The sequence below is a fragment of the Ptychodera flava genome, chromosome 14 (assembly GCF_041260155.1).
Source record: "Ptychodera flava strain L36383 chromosome 14, AS_Pfla_20210202, whole genome shotgun sequence".
Classification (NCBI taxonomy): Eukaryota; Metazoa; Hemichordata; class Enteropneusta; family Ptychoderidae; genus Ptychodera; species Ptychodera flava.
This window is the reverse complement of record NC_091941.1, coordinates 20,216,923-20,235,006: the sequence shown is the minus strand read 5'-3', so window position 1 is coordinate 20,235,006 and position 18,084 is coordinate 20,216,923. Positions and strand designations below refer to the sequence as shown.

At 35.3% G+C, this 18,084-nt stretch overlaps 1 protein-coding gene across 1 annotated transcript; it reads left to right on the top strand.

Annotated features, from left to right (window-relative positions):
* Window positions 1–3,436: 3,436 nt before the first annotated feature.
* LOC139149686 (transcriptional repressor protein YY1-like) lies at window positions 3,437–11,561 on the top strand. Its single transcript, XM_070721556.1, has 6 exons — window positions 3,437–4,031; window positions 5,553–5,802; window positions 6,393–6,459; window positions 6,723–6,881; window positions 7,322–7,491; window positions 9,702–11,561. Exons 1-6 carry the CDS (start codon window positions 3,584–3,586, stop codon window positions 9,724–9,726), a joined length of 1,119 nt encoding a protein of 372 aa, XP_070577657.1. The 5' UTR covers window positions 3,437–3,583; the 3' UTR covers window positions 9,727–11,561.
* Window positions 11,562–18,084: the final 6,523 nt, after the last annotated feature.

The following is an 18,084-nucleotide window of genomic DNA, read 5'->3' as shown; positions in this document are numbered from 1 at the left end:
TTTACTTTGTTTTCTGGTCTCAAAATTTTACATTGTGACAACTGATCTGTATTCTTCATTTTGAAAGGACACATTTCCTTGAGGAAAGTTTAAGCAAATGTTGAAGTCTTTCACATTCAAGGCTGTGTTATTACTGTTTTCAATGAAGGTATCATATACAGTTAGTGACTTGTAACCAGCAATTCAGACAAAACAACTGAAATGTCAGATGATTGTCCCGAATACAGAATTGAAATCGTTTGTAAAGTTGTTTCCCTTTTAGGTGTTAACATCTTTAAATTATTTCACAGCTTCCCAAAGAGTGGTCCGATTAATCTATATTTGTACATTTCAGTGTGTACGCTAATGATCCGATATAAGAATTCGAGGGTATATATTTAAAAATAGACCACATCCAACAATAGTTTTAAAACACTTATTTCTTCAGTTTGATGGTCAAAGGTTATTGTAGTGAAAGGAAAGGAGTATCTATGCTATGTAAATTTCAGTTCTAAAATGAGAATGGTGAAACTGCATATATCATTGTTTTTGTGTTATGTATATAGTTGTATGTGTTGAATATTTGTTTTGAATAAAATGACATTCTGCAAATGTACATTGCTCTTTAGTCTGACAGATTGTATGTCTCCTTCTCCCCCTCCCCTCCCCCTCCATTACTTTTGATACTGTTTGTAGTTTGCATTGACGCCAGAAACGTATGCCCCAATAGATGGTTAGGTAAAATTGAATTTGGATAAGTTTTTTTCCCAGTTCCTAATTTGGTCTTGAATGTTAGTCATTATTTTCCTGAGTATACTCAACTTGTGCAGCAGTCACACACAAGTGCATTTTCAGTCAGCGTCTATGATACCCTGTACAAAGGTATTATTTTGGAACTTCATGAACCAACATAGGAATTCCTTTTAATTTTCTGCACCTTAAATATGATTTTGCCACCTAAGTGAGTCAGCAAACTTTCGGACAATTGATTATATTTTAAATATGATCGATTTCTAAAGAAGCATAAATAAAGTTTTAGGTTATTAAAAGGAATTTAATGGCAGAAATGCCTAAAAAAGATGAATGAGTTTTGCTAATTTGGGGATTAAACAACTTCTTGCCATAACATGCACAGCAATTGTATTTGTGTTAAAAATACTTATAGAATCGCTATCTCAAACTCTTGCTGAGGTGAGAAGCTGACCTTTTACCCATAATGCATTTTAATATCAGGTAGTTTGCCCCCGTCGCCAATCTTAAGACTTAACCTTTGCTCAAACTTTCCTAAAAGAAGACTCATCCATTCCCTTTCAACATCAAGAATAAAATCCAGGGGTCGCCCTACAAATGTTGGTACTTTGGAAACAAATTATCTGAAATTAACCAATATTTTATTCAAAATGGCAGCCATCCCTGCTCATTCTATGGGAAAGAAATAAAATATTAATTTTTATAAAAGTAAGATGGTAAAAGTATTCTTTAACGGTACCCCAAGAGCTTCAAACTGAACCAATGGACGCAATAGACCGGAAAAGTATTTTAAAAATAATTTGCAAATTTGAATATCTGTCCTGAAGATGCATCCTACCTTAGTATGTGTCTTTGTTCTCAGAATGTACTTCACAGTTGACTTCAAGTGAACCCTTGAGCCAATTTTTGCAGTTTAATTTGTTTACATGATGTATGTGGTCTCATATGATTTAGCTATCATTTTATCATAAAACAGACATATACCAATCAGTAGACTGTAAAGACCATCATGTGAGGGCGCTCCGTACCTTCGGCGAAGTGGAAAGAAATCAAACAAAATTAGGCTAATCTGGATGAAACCATGGCCAAGATATCAACTTTGGAGATAGTCAAATTTCGTCAAACAAGAACAAGGGTGGAGGTAAGGAGCATCCGGACACGACTGGTCTTCACAGTCTAACCAATCAGATGACGGTAAAAAATACAGCAACATGAGGAACCAGACATGAAAAGTGCTGTATTTGCAATGTCGTACAAATTGAACTCATGTGAGGTTGAAAAAAATTCCCCTTTTAAACTTCACAAAAAAATTCCAATATACTATAAACCACCTCAACTATGGGTACACCATATGCAATATATAAACTGGCTATCACTAGTGCATATATATTGTGAACAGGTGAAAATCTTGTGGTTCACCCATCACTCAGTGGGGTGGTTTTTGCCCAACAGTAAATATCATACAGAAAGAATCATACCAATATTTTTCATAGGAGGTTGCACACCCCAGGGATACAAGGGAGAAAATTTTCCAGATGACATTTTAGAATAACACATGACTTGGATATAAAATTTTCAAATTTGCAAGTTTATTGATTTGTGACAATTTCAAAGAGCTGTCTACTTTGTACAATCCTCCTCTGTAATATATTTTGATCACAATAGGTCCTCTCAAACTACTATGTATCTCAAATTATTCGCTGAAAAATACAGGATTGGCCAGATTTTTTACTTATGATACTTCTTTAATCCTCTTTGTTGAAGCTTGGAAATGTGAAAATCCACACTTCCAAAAATCCACAAAAACAAAACACAAACAAACAAACAAACAAACAAACAAACAAACCCCAAGATACATCGCTGAAATAGGTTGTTGAAATTCTACACTGCCGATAGCTGTTAATTTAAAATGCTGTGATTGACTCAAGTCCACATGAGAACCCATACTGGGGGAAAATTGTGCGATTTCTGTTGGTATACCAGAGGTCTATTCTATTTTTTGTTGAGTGAATGACCAGTCTATTCAACAACGACAATAGTATGTTACTGACAGTCTATGACGATGTTCAGTAACAAAAATGAGAATTTGCAAGTTCATTGAATATTATGTTTAACAATTCTTTTTAGCAGTTGTAATGCTATTTTCTCCTGTTTGTTGCCGTCATGGTACATTCTCAACTAACATGGACACATTTTGCCAAATATATCAAATGCAGATGAAGTAAAATAAGCTGCATACAATAAAGGATGAATAAATGAAGGGAAAGAAACTGAAACATTTTTCCCTTTACAGTTTCGATTGGGTGAATGAAGCAATACCATTGGCTTGAGTTAATAGCAATCTATACAACTTATGATACGATTGCTCAACTTGGAACTGCAAAATTACAGATCAAATTTGATTTTTTTTCAAAAGGGCTTGCTTAGTATGTCCACTTTGATATATGTACATCTGCTGTTCCAAAGCTGACATACATATATATCAATTTTCAACTGGATATAACTGCTCCTTTATATTTTTATCATGTTTTATTTTGGTCTTTGTGTCTTTTTTTCAACAATTTATTGGCCCATAGTAAAACACAGTCATCTTTGAGTTTATATCACAATCTCAGTCCACATCCACTTAAACGTGTGCTTCAATAATGTCAAAGAAACCAGGTAAAGCTACCTTATCATACTTCACATTGTTTTCCCACCTCATCAGGTGTTTTGTCTCCCACGAACTTGACGAAATATTCTTCATCATCTCGTATTTTCTCGACGATCATCACGTGATATGATGAGATTTTGAAAGAGCGTGCGGACCCCCAGCAAAGAAGACGGCGCCATTTTACCAAGGCCCGTAATCAAAATGGCGACTATAAATGTTATAGGTTCCGAAGTGGAGTTACCAGTGCAGGAGGTTGAAGTGGAAACGATACCTGTAGAAAACATAGAGACCGTAGAAACGACAATAGAGGATACACAACCCATGATTGCACTTCAACCGCTGCCAGTGTCAGACAGAGAAGAGATAGAGTTGCAAACAAGGGAAGAGATCGTTGGAGGAGACCCAGAAGATATTCATGCAGCGAATTCAATAATCGACTCAGTGCCTGTACCAGCACCAGAATTAATCGATGAAGCACTCATTGCTACAGGAAAGCGGGGTAGACGCGGCAAGAAGTCATCAAAAAAGAATGCAGCGTCGGCAGGCGAGCTTACGTTCGACACCGACAAGAACACGCGAAAATGGGAACAAAAGCAAGTACAAATCAAAACCCTGGAGGGAGAATTTTCCGTGACCATGTGGGCCTCAGGTATGAATCAATACACAGTTACTGTAAACGTAGCAAGTTGTTGCCTTCTTATACTTATTGCGATTTTAACGCATTTATTTGCAGTCATTACTTGCAATCATTTAGTTAGAATTCAATGAATAAACGAGGGAAATGTACATTTGACAGACTTGAGGACGAGTTGATCATGTGACGTAGTAGGAAATAGCCAATCGGGTTCCCGGATGATAAGCTTATGTATGGACAACTATTTTCGTCCGAAAACTGTAGCATTTTCGGAATTATTATGAACAGAAACTCAAAATCATCGAATTGTTTTGATTTTTCACGTTTTCGGCCATTTTGATTCCATGGGCGCCGCCATATTAACATGGCGGTCAAATATGGCGGCCAAAATCATCGAAAACATTGAGAAAATGTCCCGAAAAATTGAAAATTTTCATTCTAATATGCAGTCGGAACATGTAAGACTCATATGCGGTTTCATAGGTCCAGTTATTTCGATGCAATGTTGTGTTATGGCCCCGTGAAAAGTTGGGAAAATTCGCGTCCTTTTAAAACAATATGGCGGAACAAAATGGCGTCAAAAGAAGCCCTGTCGAGTACGTTTTTCGTAGTGTCTACGGGAAAGTTGTGTAAAACGCAGTCTGTGCCCCAAAAATTGAAGGAAAACCGATCACTTGTATTTATTCAGGACCAAGGCTGTGTTTTGGAGACAGAAACGACGTTGCTTATCATGACGATCACATACGGTATTTCCTCCATACTCCATGGCCAGTGTTTGATTTTATCACCGTCCACAGGTGTTTTATATGCCGAATATTATTTTAGCGTTCAATTTAAACATCCATATTGTCACTCTTACTATATCTATTTTTCTTCAATGAATATTTTGCAGTGTTTCTTTTGAGTCAGTGAATGTTCATCACAAATTTAACAGTAGTGTATTATCCTTTGAAAATATTTCAGAGCTGTCAAACAAAAAAAATAATTATGCATTAATATGTAATATGCACCAACAATAGACATAGTTATGCTTAATAACAAAGTAATATCTTAAGGATCGATGTTCTTTATTATGTATTTATTATATTTTATTTATTTGTGTTCAGCTTCACTGGATGGAGATTACTTTTGATGGAAGTTGTATATATACACTAATATATGCATTCAGATGAAGTACCAATAGTCATGTTGACAATCCTTAAGAAATATATATATATGTCTGTGAAGTCAATGACCATCAAAGTTGTTCACTCCATCATTCATACATTTTTTCTGTACATCCTTGGTAATTTATGCCCCTTTCAAAAAAATGTTTGATTCTTTTTAAAATCCAGAGTTACTCATAATCTCAAATAGGTGTGCCTTGTAGGAAAACATCAATTTCCCCACCTAACAAACGGGTCTTAGTGTGTCAACAGTTGATTAATGAAACAGAATTGATTGTGTTTTTGTGATAATTAAGTTTTTTCTGTCCTCCTGAAATGAAAACACAATCCATGAAACAGAGAAAGTGAATCACACTGGTTGTTGTTACAGAGGAGAAGAAATCCATGGATGAAACTGATGTTGTCTTAGAACCAGAGACTCAAACTGTCATCCTCCAGCAAGCTCCAGTCATCCAAATCCAACAACCAACCCAACAGATCATCACTACCCAGCATGAAGTTGCTGCGGGGGACACGCCGGATTACTCCGAGTACATGACTGGCAAAAAGTTGCCGCCCGGCGGTCTACCAGGGGTGGATCTTAGTGACCCAAAACAATTAGCAGAGTTTGCAAAGTCTGCGTAAGTCATGTAGGACATTCATATCCATATGGAAATCTTACACTCCAAGGTCTGAAATTAAATATTAGTTGCAGTTTTCTTGAATTTTGGTGATTTTCTTACATTTCAGACTTATTTTATTGAAAGTGCTTACCATTTCCATGCAAACCACTTCAAATTGTTTAATGCCCTCTTGTTGTTTCTGAGGTTAATTTTGATATGCATCCAAACGTTTGAGGATATGGAAATGAAACTCATAAAAGGAGTGCACAGTGACCAGACTGAATTTATTTGAAAGTATGCACAATTTTGTGTACACTTGCAAACAAAAACAATGTTGCACAAGTTTCATATGGTCTGATAAGTCCTCTTTGCAATGGCTATAATTACACTGATTATGGATGTTGATTTTTAGAAATATAAAAAAAGTACACGTAGCCAGAACCCAGTCTTGAAATTAAATTTCTCGCGTATGTAGTGGATATCGAAGCACAGAAGTGACTTTCAACAAAAGTTCAACATCAGAATGGATGAAAATTGTTGAATCATGTGAACTTGTTTGGATTTATATTCAGCGTGATTTTTAAAGCCCAGTTTACGTTGTTTCACAGGCACAGAATGAGACCCAAGAAGGTGAAGGATGAAGAGGTTGCCAGAACAATAGCGTGTCCACACAAGGTGAGCTCAGTGATAAATGGATTTCTCATTCCAATAGTCAATGTTTTAAAGAGAAAGGTCTCCCAAGAACTGTTTTGTATATGTACAAGCAATAGACTCTTGTCAATATGCATTGTTTTTAAATAGTTAACTTTAGGTACAAATGTTTATGGAAAATCTAATTTACCACAGATGGTGCCATAAATTATGACCTTTATTGCATGACCTAGTTATCTGTGACAGCCAGTCTCCTATGACAGTTGCCATTTCCTCTCATTAAATAGGGTTGTACGAAGATGTTCCGTGATAATTCAGCCATGAGGAAGCATTTGCACACCCACGGTCCCAGAGTACATGTGTGTGCCGAGTGCGGCAAGGCGTTTGTAGAGAGTTCAAAACTTAAAAGACATCAGTTGGTACACACAGGTGAAAAGCCATTCCAGGTAAGTTGGGTTCAAAAATCATTCTTGAGGCAAGACCAAATAGTACTGGGCCCCAAATCGTGCAAATCAGCATAGCCCTAGGGTTTCTGTTTTTCTCAACAATGGGAGGGCCCCTTAGGATATCAGATTGTTTTTGTAAGGAAAGTTAGTCAAGTGTTCTTCTGATAGATCCATCCTTTATGTTTTTAAGGTCTTCCCTGTTCTATTTAAATAGAGCTTCACACTCACCATTGATAACAATTGGTTCAGACCAAACCATTGTGGTGAAAGGGTTAAAGAGCATCAAAAGCACTTAAAGAAAAAAACCAAACAATGCTTTCCCACGAAGTATATAGAAATGAAAATTTTGACTGGTTTTTGTGTAATGATTCTGTGCACCTATCGGAGGTAATATCGCCCATGCATTTTCATGTATGTTTTATTTTCTCCTTGTTTTATAGTGTACGTTTGAGGGCTGCGGGAAGCGCTTCTCATTGGATTTCAACTTGCGTACGCATGTCAGAATCCACACCGGTGACCGACCTTACGTGTGTCCATTCGACGGCTGCAACAAGAAGTTTGCCCAGTCCACCAACTTGAAGTCACACATTTTAACACATGCCAAAGCAAAGTAATTATTCTTTCTTTCACAAAAATGTGTAACGAATGAAAATTGTATCATGAAAATTGTGCTTCCTTTGGTGAAGCCACTTGTGATGTGTATTGTACCCAGTATGTTGCTCATTTCAATTCACACAATGCTACCATACATATATCCCAGAAAGAGTGTCATGCTCTCAATCAAATGCAACGTTTTACGAAAACAATCTGCTTTTTTGTCACCTGGTTAAAAACTTTGCATGGACCGTTTACTAGGAGTGAAAAAAACAAAGGAATTTACAAACCCTTTGTGTCGGTCCCTAAACTTCATAACTTCACACTATTTAAAACACTGGGAACCCCATCCACATAGGTTTGAAGGGAACTGAGGTGAATATGTCATTCAGAATAAGCTGTTGAAAATGACTAATTCTGAAAGACAGTAATTGTGAAAGACAATAGGCAGACTCCTAGGGTGGGAAACAACCCTGGGTAAGGTTAACTTTTTTTAACCTGTTCAACCCCCATATTCCCTATAAACAGGTCTACAATCACCATTGGTAACAATGGTTTTGGGCCAAACCATAGTGATTGGAGGGTTAAAGTAGAGGTATGTTCTGTGGTAGTCCAAATAGAGCATTTCTTCTTTTGTTTATTTGCATTTACATATAGTATGTGCTCATATACATATACTTATGCAAGTATGCCTATATCTGCAGTTTTCACGCATACAAGTGTACAAGGCGTTTGGATGCATTGGAATGGATAAACATCAAATGTGACCATTGCAGTATATTAATTTAAACTTTTTGCTTAATAATCAAAATAAAAACACTAGTGCACAAAATTTGTAGGCAATCAATCTTAATTCAAAGACTTTATCAATTATGTTTAGAGATGGCATACAGAAATCATTGATATTGACATCCCTGTGAGAAGCCCATCAGGCAGTGTGGAAGGACTTTTAGTCTCGGTTGTGTCTGAAAATACTGTTCTGACATGCCCAACCAATACCTGCCAAAGTTGACAGCTTGAGAAGCTATTTTATTTGTTGTAATACCCAAAATGGCTGGCTTTCAGCCATGTTTGAACAAAATTTTGAAATAACAGGTCAGATTTTTTTTTAACTTCTGACAAAGATAACCCTCCACGGAATTCATCAGATTTGGTAGATTGCTGTTCTTCGATCTGATGTGTTCCCCAGTCATTTTTATCTCTGTCCACGAAACCACAATTCAGAAATTCTGGTTGAACTTTCTTTTTTCCAACATTACACAATACATACTTGGTTTCACACAGACATCTATCTCTCCTGTCATAGAGTCTAGTATGATTTCAAGCTACCACTAGCTAGCTATTCATTTTACCTGTATCCCGTGGCCATTACATCAAACAATACTTTCAGCGTTTTCAAGAAGTTTCAACTTTTTTAAAAAATGATTCAATGAGAAACATTCACTGTGGTAAAACACATGTATAACAAAATCGATAATGACTGAAAGAGCTGTCTGTTTTTTGTCACTTATTGTTTACATCCTGAGGTAATGCCACTGGGTCTCTAACAATCCACTCCAATGTCATGTTGACGCTCCCACAGCATTCCCTGTTCTCAAGCTACTTACAACAGGAAAATGCCTTATTGTGAAGTATCTTAACAAAGAAAGCTGGACCAGGGCTGACATGTCACCTCTCAATTTCATTGCAATAGACTAAAAAAATCGCTAAGTCATCTACGATGACCTGATTTTGGATAGTTCGTACACCATGATACACAAGCCATTTCTGTGTTGAATTTCAGGTACATGTTGCTAGTAGGTAATTTAGTGTGTGGTCGTTTATTTAAAAACTTAGTTACTATAAAAAGGGAAAGCTTCCCTATTCCTTACAAATATTCACCGACCAATGTCTTTTTCCTTGGGTGATAAGGTTATTTTAAAAGTGTGTTCATGTATATGGAATACACTTTTATCAGTATTTATGTACCGGTAATTTGCATTTATATGAAGATCCATTTTGGGATGTTCATTTATTTTAGTTTCTATGGAATTCTGCCGCGAAACTTATTTGCTGACATATTTTTTGTAGTGATTTGCAAATTCCTCGACAAAAGAGATCACCAACCCAAGTGGTCTTCTGGAATTGAATGTCACGCAAGCAGCCTGCTGCAAGTTCAAGTTCAGAGGTTGAATTTTTTTTTCTTTTTTTTCTGTTGAAAGTCACGGTATTGTCGTTTTATTACAGTGCTACGGCTTTAAGTAAATGCTGAGAGAGACAAAGGATGGCCTTAATTCAGACAGATATCAGCTAAGGGTTTCAGTCAGGAGCCGGAGGCATCCACTGCTTTACAAGAATCCAAACAGACCTTCAAGTGATACATCAAATACGACAAACCTCTTTCCGCTGGTGTGTGTGTGCGAAAAAAAAGACAAGGATACAAAATGCAGGCAGCAAAATAAGAAATAGCTACATCAATTTATCTTCAAGTATGGGTTTCACGTTGCTATTTTTCATTTAGACTGTAAGTGTACATTTCTCCCATAAACAAGAGACTTAATTTCAGATCAGTCTATATTTAATTGGTCTGTAATCTGCACAAGAATCCAATGAGATCTATTAACAACAGCGACAAGGACTTTGTTGTTAAGAGCTATGCCTTCAGTGTAAATAAGCTACCTCTTGGGTGGTATGTCGGTGAAATAAACAGAATCTTGGAATTTTTCCTTTTTTTTATACTCATAACTGGTGTAGGCTTCTTGAGCAATTTTAATGAGTGCTCCAGCCTTTTCTATCCATTGTACTTACTATGAGCAAGGGTGGATTTATCGAGAATCGTCTTTGTTTTGATAGCTGACTGTGCACATTGGCAACCGCTGACTAGCTGTTGTCAATAGTAAACACGATCAGGACTAATTTGGGATAATTAGATATTCATATTTTTCAAATTTCTCGAAAGTGTTAGGTGCCCTATAGTTGAATGTTGTGATATTATTGATAACTCATAAAATCAAGTGTGTAACTCAAGTAGTAACTCAAAAAGAAAAGCAGATGAGGTTACATTTGCCAGATTATATTGACATTACTTCACCATCCAATTATCCCAGATTTGTTCCGATCGTGTTTGTATATGTTGAACTTGAAGATTTTGCATATTTAGAAAACCCAGAGAAGCAAATGTGTGGCCCAAATAAACAAGTCTAGTTACGCTGTTGATTTTATACTAATATCCATGTCAAAAGTATAGAATTTTCTCTCAGCATTGGGATCTGAGATTGTATCTGGTCTCCCATAGCTCATCTTTTTTTCTCCTCTTTGTTTCGGTTGTACTGGAAATAGCAATATATTTTACAGAACATCAGATCTATATAAAGTTAAAAACAGATTCAACAATATGTCATGCTATACGTGCACAACAAATAAAGAGAAAAAGAAGTTACAGACATGCCTTTTTTTTTGAATTGCAAATATGCATAAAATGGGCATAAAATGCTACAATATTAATTAACTGGGATCACCGTTAAGTGTTTATCCAGCCCGTCTATACCAAGATTTCATCTGAAACTGTTTTTGAATAGAAAATTGCCATACTGTTTAGTCAGATACTGAGTGGAAATTTTTTTCATTCTTTAATTATTACACAGATACGCCATATTTCTCTGTAAAAATTTTTTTCATATTATTAGATATTTGAGACCATTCACAATGGATTTAAAGAAAAGGAAATACACAACAAGTGGACTATAAAACCGCAGAAATCATTAGATCAGAAAGGTCTGTTTAATTTCCTGTATGTTATAGGAAGAAAATATACAAATGCTGTGTGAAGGGATTTGGACAGCAGCAATTTTTTTGAGCTATATTTTTATTGTTTTCAATGAGCTTGTGTTGCCTTGGGGTCTATCTATTCAATTGTAAACTGCATTCAATAGAAAATTGCCTTAGAGAGCAGAGGAGAGAATGTGGGTACCCATTGTTTTAGCTTATTGTATTTCCACAAGTTTTATCATTGAAGTTCATCCGTATATTAGTAAAATTTGGAAGAAAAAATAATTATTGTGTTTATTTTCCTCTATGAAGTAACTATAATAAAGCTTTCTTCACGTAGGTCTTGTGTACTAGTTGTTTTCTTTCCCAAACCCCCATGGCTTTAAAGGGTAGTATGCACCTTGAAAGTGAAAGAATTAAACTGTTGCTCAAACTTTCCTTGAGGAATCTTTCACTTATTCTCTTTCAATATCAAGAATAAAAATCTCAGGGGTCACTGCTCAAATTTTGGTACTGGAGAAATAAATTACCTGAGATTTCCTGGTATTTTAAATTCCTTATGGCCACTATCCCAGTGTTAACCACATAGAGAAAAATATTTCGATTTTCGAACAAATGTTCATGTACCGAGAGCTGTAATTTCCAGCCAAAATTTCAGTGCAACATTTTACCAATTTCATGAATTTTTCTTTAATTTTTTTTTCATAATTTTGGACCAAATGGACATCACAATTCATTTTCTTCAGATTTCTACCAAAATTCTAGCGAAAATTACACAAAATTTGCCCGGGGTATATTTTACACAGGCAGCAAAGATTGACTTTGGCATTGAAAGAGTTAAAATGAGCCCTTATGGATCAAGTTTTAGAGATCAAATATGTCTCAAAGGTGTATACTACTGTAAGGGAAGAGACGTCATCAAATTGCTTGTGTTATTATTGACTACTTTGTTCTACGGCAAAGCTTCCCAATAGGAATAGAATTTAGGTGAATGACCCTTTCCACTGGTCCAGGAATTTCTACAAATTTCTTTGGGTCAGCCCTGTATATCTATTATTACATGCCTCGTATATCAAACGTCACGCGCTCCATAGGACTCGATGGTAACTCGTTGATGACGTCGCGGGCCGCATAGTCATCATTGGACTGAAAGTGGACCGGAACTATTTTCAACTTGACAACTTCAGGATTAAAAATGATCAAATTTCATCTTTTACTTAGGATATACTTTTTTTTTTTCAAAATTATGTGAAAAAAATTCTATAAATCGAATAATGGGGATTTCAATATATCAATGTGCCATTTGATGATGAAACTCGTTATATTTTTTTAACAGATTTCCGTCTAAAATGGAATAAAGCATATGTCATTTATACGGAAACCAAAAATTTTTGAGAGAGAATTTATGTCAGAGCGGCATGTAATAAAAACATTACAGCCCAATTACGGGACTAGGTACCCTTGGGGCAATAGACCATTTGCCCTCCTTACTTTGGGCAAATAGTCACCTACCCTCGGCCACATAGTCCTATGTTTTGGTTATAATATATATGCAAATTTAATAGTATTAGAAAGAGATTGTCTGAGTTAATGAGGTGCCAATTTTAACCTACAGGGCACCATGCCCTACAGAATACCTGTTGGGTGTCCCAATCATGACAGATTGCAAAGTCTTGTACCTTGTATAAATGAGACTTCAGAAATGGTATGACAATTATCACCAGCTTTGTCTGGCAAGAAAAGAAAATACACCTACCAGTATGTACTTTGACGTTGTATGGTAATGACACTTTATCTCTCACTCTCCTGTAAGATCAGATTAATGTATTGAAATCACACAGGCCTGATACACAATACACACAGCACCACCCCCACCCCCTATACAGATCTGACCAAAGAAAGTTACTTGTTACAGTGATTTCAGCTGGTAATTCTATTGTTTACCAGCTGAAGTTACATTTTTATAAGAGAGTAACTTATTTTATGAGTAAGACATCAAATGAAATATATTAAACCAGTGAAAGATGTTTTTCTACCTTTTAAGATTGTAATTTTAAAAAAACTGTCCTATGAAATAACGGTATAGGGGTTTAAAAAAGGAACAGAAATAGTGTAATCAGTTATTTCCCAATATAACTGTAAGATAGAAATGTTATTTATAGTGAAATTAGGCATACACTGAACAAACTAATTTACTTTCACATTAAACCACTTTCCATTCGCAACTGGCTTCATGTCACGGACACTACACCTAACAAGTGGTTTACCAGTTTTACTGCATTTACATTTAAATTCACCTGACATCTGAAGTAAACTTCATAGACCATAATAAAAACTTTTAAAAACAAAAGAAAATGTGTTGAATTATATAAGGGGGGAAAGTGGTTGCAAATCTGACTATTTATGATGATTATGCTGCAGTAGTGTTAGCCCCAGTACAGATCTCTGTCAACAGTGATGCATATAAGGGGAGGGTTTATTTCCCTTCAAATTACTTTTCTGTTTTAACCCTTTGTTTGCATTATAAGGCTGTATTATTAGTGTTTGATGACATTTCAGTCGTGTGTTGGTTGTTAAGGAAAGCTATGGTGAGACATAGTCGGATCTATCATGTGATGTCTATTGAATGCTGTGATCCTGAATCTGTTTGGAACCCAAGTGTATGGTTTCTCCTCAGTCGCAAAGTTCTGTCTTTCCTAAGTTGTTGGGTCAGATATTTTGTTGTTTTTGTTATACTTGTTGATGTTTTCACGTATTATTGGCTTAAAATAACATCAATATTTCTATATTTTTATCTTGTGTTGAGATTATTGTTAACATTTTGTCTCTTTTTGTGAACTTGTTTTTACAAATGTGTCTTTTATGTTCTTGTTTCTTTTTGTGGGTTATTATTGGGTGGTTTGGGAAAAGGATTTTTAATGTTTCGTCCTTTTCAAGTTCTTGCCAGTATTTTGCAAGATTTTCTTTCAAGTCTTTGGGCTATTCAACATGATGAACTCTGCCGCCAAATATGTGGCTGTTTAATGGGCTGAAATGTATTGCTGGGGATTGCCATGATTGCATTTTATAAACTGGAAATGGAAATCATCTCTGAATACCAAAATGTGATTCACTTTTGGAAAAGATTCAGAAATGACATTTTCATAATTTTTACTGGAACACAAAACCAACTGGCAACACAAAACCAACTGGCAGAGTTTATAGAATAAACAAAATGCACCCACATTTAAATTTATAGTTAAGAAATCACTAGAAAAATATAACATTTCTCGACGTCAAAATCTTGAAGTGCCCAAGGCACAACCAAGAAAATATTTTGGATATTAAAACCCTCACAAAACTAATTGGAACATTCCAATACCTGCACAGAGAATCATGTTACCCAAAGCAAATTTTAAAGGACTAATTGAAGATGATATTCTCAGATACTTCTGTACATCCAATGACCCAAACGATTTCAAGGACATAGCTGATTTCTTTACAAGCAAATTAATTTACAATGAATACACGGAAAAAGAAATAACTAGAATTACAACAGAAATCAAACACAGGAATTGAACTCAACAAAAGTACAAGAAAAATAAAGAAGGAAACAACAAATAATCTAATCTTCACAACAACATATAGGCCATACATTAAAACAAAAGACTTGAAAGAAAGTCTTGCAAAATATTGGGAGGAACTTGAAAAGGACGAAACATTAAAAACCCTTTTCCCTGAACCCCCAATAACAGCCTACAAAAGAAACAAAAACATAAAAGACACACTTGTCAAAAACAAAATTCACAAAAAAATCTCAACACAAGATAAAAATATGGAAATATTGGCTTTATTTTTAAGCCAATAACACATGAAAACGACAACAAGAACAAGCATATAAAAATCAAAATATCTGACACAGGATCACAGCATTCAAAAGACACCACATGCTAGATCCGACTATGTCTCGCCATAGCTTTCCATAAACAAACAACACAAGACTGATATCAAACACAAATAATACAATAAGGGGATAAAAGAGAAAAATAACATTACGGGACATAAATCCTCCCCTTATATACATCACTATTGACAAAGATCCGTAATGGAGCCCACACTACTGCAGTACCACCATAAATAGTCAGCTTTGCAACCTCTTTTCCCCTTATACACAATAGATGTGACCAAATACTTAAATACTCAAGTCACCTACAAATATCACTATGAGTGGCAAGAGGTATTATATTATACTCTTCATGACTTTAATTAGACTTCTAATATAGAGAATTTGTGTTTAATATCGTCTGTTAAAACTGGTAAAGAAGTTGCCCCTTTAATTATTCAAATGTGTAGTGTCCGTGACGCTACTGAAATACAGATCACAATAATATGTTGGAAACCAAATGTTCAGTAAATCATTTATTGTTCACTTTATAGTGTTACTAGGACAGTTTTGCATTGTATAGCATTTTCTACATACCAGTTATCATTGTCTACATACCAGTTATCTCAAGAATTTTTGATTCATGTTGTATTTTGAAAAATTCCGGTACTAAATATTCTTTATGTCAAACTTCCTTAATAATATGTTTTGATTTGTTTGTAATCAATTCTTGTCATAATTTTACTGTTTTACAGGTTTACTGGTTATAATAAACAATAGTTTATTTCACACACATATTCCTGAATGTGTAGTGTCCGTGACGCTTTTACCATACTACAAAAATGACTAGAAAACTAACAAAAAATGAGCAAAATTTTGCTGCAAATACTATTAATGTTTTCTAAAGACTTCAACAATTGCAGTAAAAAATAATTTAAATGTACTAAAGGGCAAATCTGTAAACTAGAGGAATCATAAGCTCATGGGGAGAAAAAAATGAAAAATTCTTTTTTTTCGTAACAAATCATTTTGCAGGAAATCATGCAAAGCTGGGTAAAATCCTGATACATTCACCTTATTTTCTACAACAGATGTATATATTTTCTGGTTAAACTTTTAAAAGAATATTTGTACAAATGTTGTATAGTCTACTATGTTATTTCTCCATCAACTCATAATATTTTGTAGTGTCCGTGACGGTGTGTCAACAAAATAAAGAACTGGTTGCCATGGAAATACTGAGAAAGTTTGGTTCACAACTTTTGCAAGCAAATATGTACCAAAGCTTAAGCTTTGTGAATTTAGTAAATTTAGATATGTGTCTACAAGATGAAATTTTGACAAAAGTGAAACACTCTAGAGCACCCTGATTGTGACTGAGCCGTATGTAAGCTTACATAGGACAATGTTAGAACAGGTTCAGATATTTATATACCAGCAATTTCAGAGCCAGAAATAGTAAATACAGTATATTTTTAGTCAGAAGTTGCATATTATACAAACCATTAACACAAAAGACCTTGCTGTTTAGCCAATAGGACAGTATATCGTCTGCATTCAAATTTGGAGTGCCAATTTATATTGAGATTCACATCTTCATCCTCGCCTCCAAAACCTCGTTACTTGGCTGACACAGTTTGCGTTGGTAGTACAGTGCGCCGATGACGGTAGGGTTTCGCTCTTCGCTCCCAAGTCCTTTACTTCCACCGCTATCGGCGCACTTTACCATGATTATAATGTGTGAACGAAGTGAGTCTCGATAGCGAGACTGAAGGCATCCCAAACGTTCTGAATTTATTTCGCTGGAAACTAGTCTTCGAATGATATCAGTTGGCGGTCTAATGGGTTGAAAGTGTGAACCAAATAAACAAACGTCCTAAGATATACATTACGTTTTATTTGCGTTTAAGCTTATTTGTGTTTTAGAGGTTGTTCTTGTGTTATTTGGTACAAATGTTTTCAACGCCATTCTCCCAGAGAACAAAGGTACATTAGGTAACGTATTAATGACAAATTGAAAGGGTAACTCTCATACAAAACCACGTCCTAATAAGTCATCGATCACTGACTAACCATCGTCTCTTGCAATACTGATAATGTAAATATATATATATATATATATATATATATATATATATATATATATATATATATATATATATTATATATATATATATATATATATATATATAATATATATATATATATATATATATATAACCGTACGCTCTGTGCCCAAGTTCAGAGGTTGCCATAAAGCCATTATGGTGATAACCGGGAGGGCACATTGTATACATTTGGTGTATATATATATATATGTGGTAAAAATTGATAACATTTAGAAAACAGGACTTAGGCGCTACTCAGAGTTTCAAGCTACATGTGTTCTCTGTAGCAATCATCAGACGAATGGTTCAACTTATATTAGGGGGTTGTATCACTAAGAGGTGGGGTATTTGATATGGGGGAGCTTGGAAGATTGACTCTGAAGCATCCCCCCCCCTGCTTCACCTAGAGTTATTTTTTCCTACTGTGTGAATTCCCCCTCATTAGAGGAATCTCTTTTTTCTCGCGCGCATACGCGTGCTGAAGTGCCAATATTTGCTCTTCTTTTTGTCAAGGTACTTTCCTTCATATGAATGACATGACAAAGCTGAGTAAGGAAAGAAGTGTAAACCAGCATAAGGTTTACACGGAACTATAGGCAAACAGCATCTGCTTCAGGAATTAAGCTGGAATGTTGGAAAGAAAATAGAAAATCCGCTACTACAGCATTATGAAGACAAATAAGAAGTCGCAGTCTCAATCTATAAGAAAACCACTACCGCTTTTAGTGATTAACCCTTTGAGCGCCAAAGTCATTTTTTGTTGCCTTTACAGAATATACGTCAGCCAAATTTCTTCAGATTTTTGCCAAAATTTTGATAAAGAACCGTAGCCAGGGAAATGTGATTTCCATTTGGTTCAAAATTATCAAAAAAATACAGAAAAATTCATAAA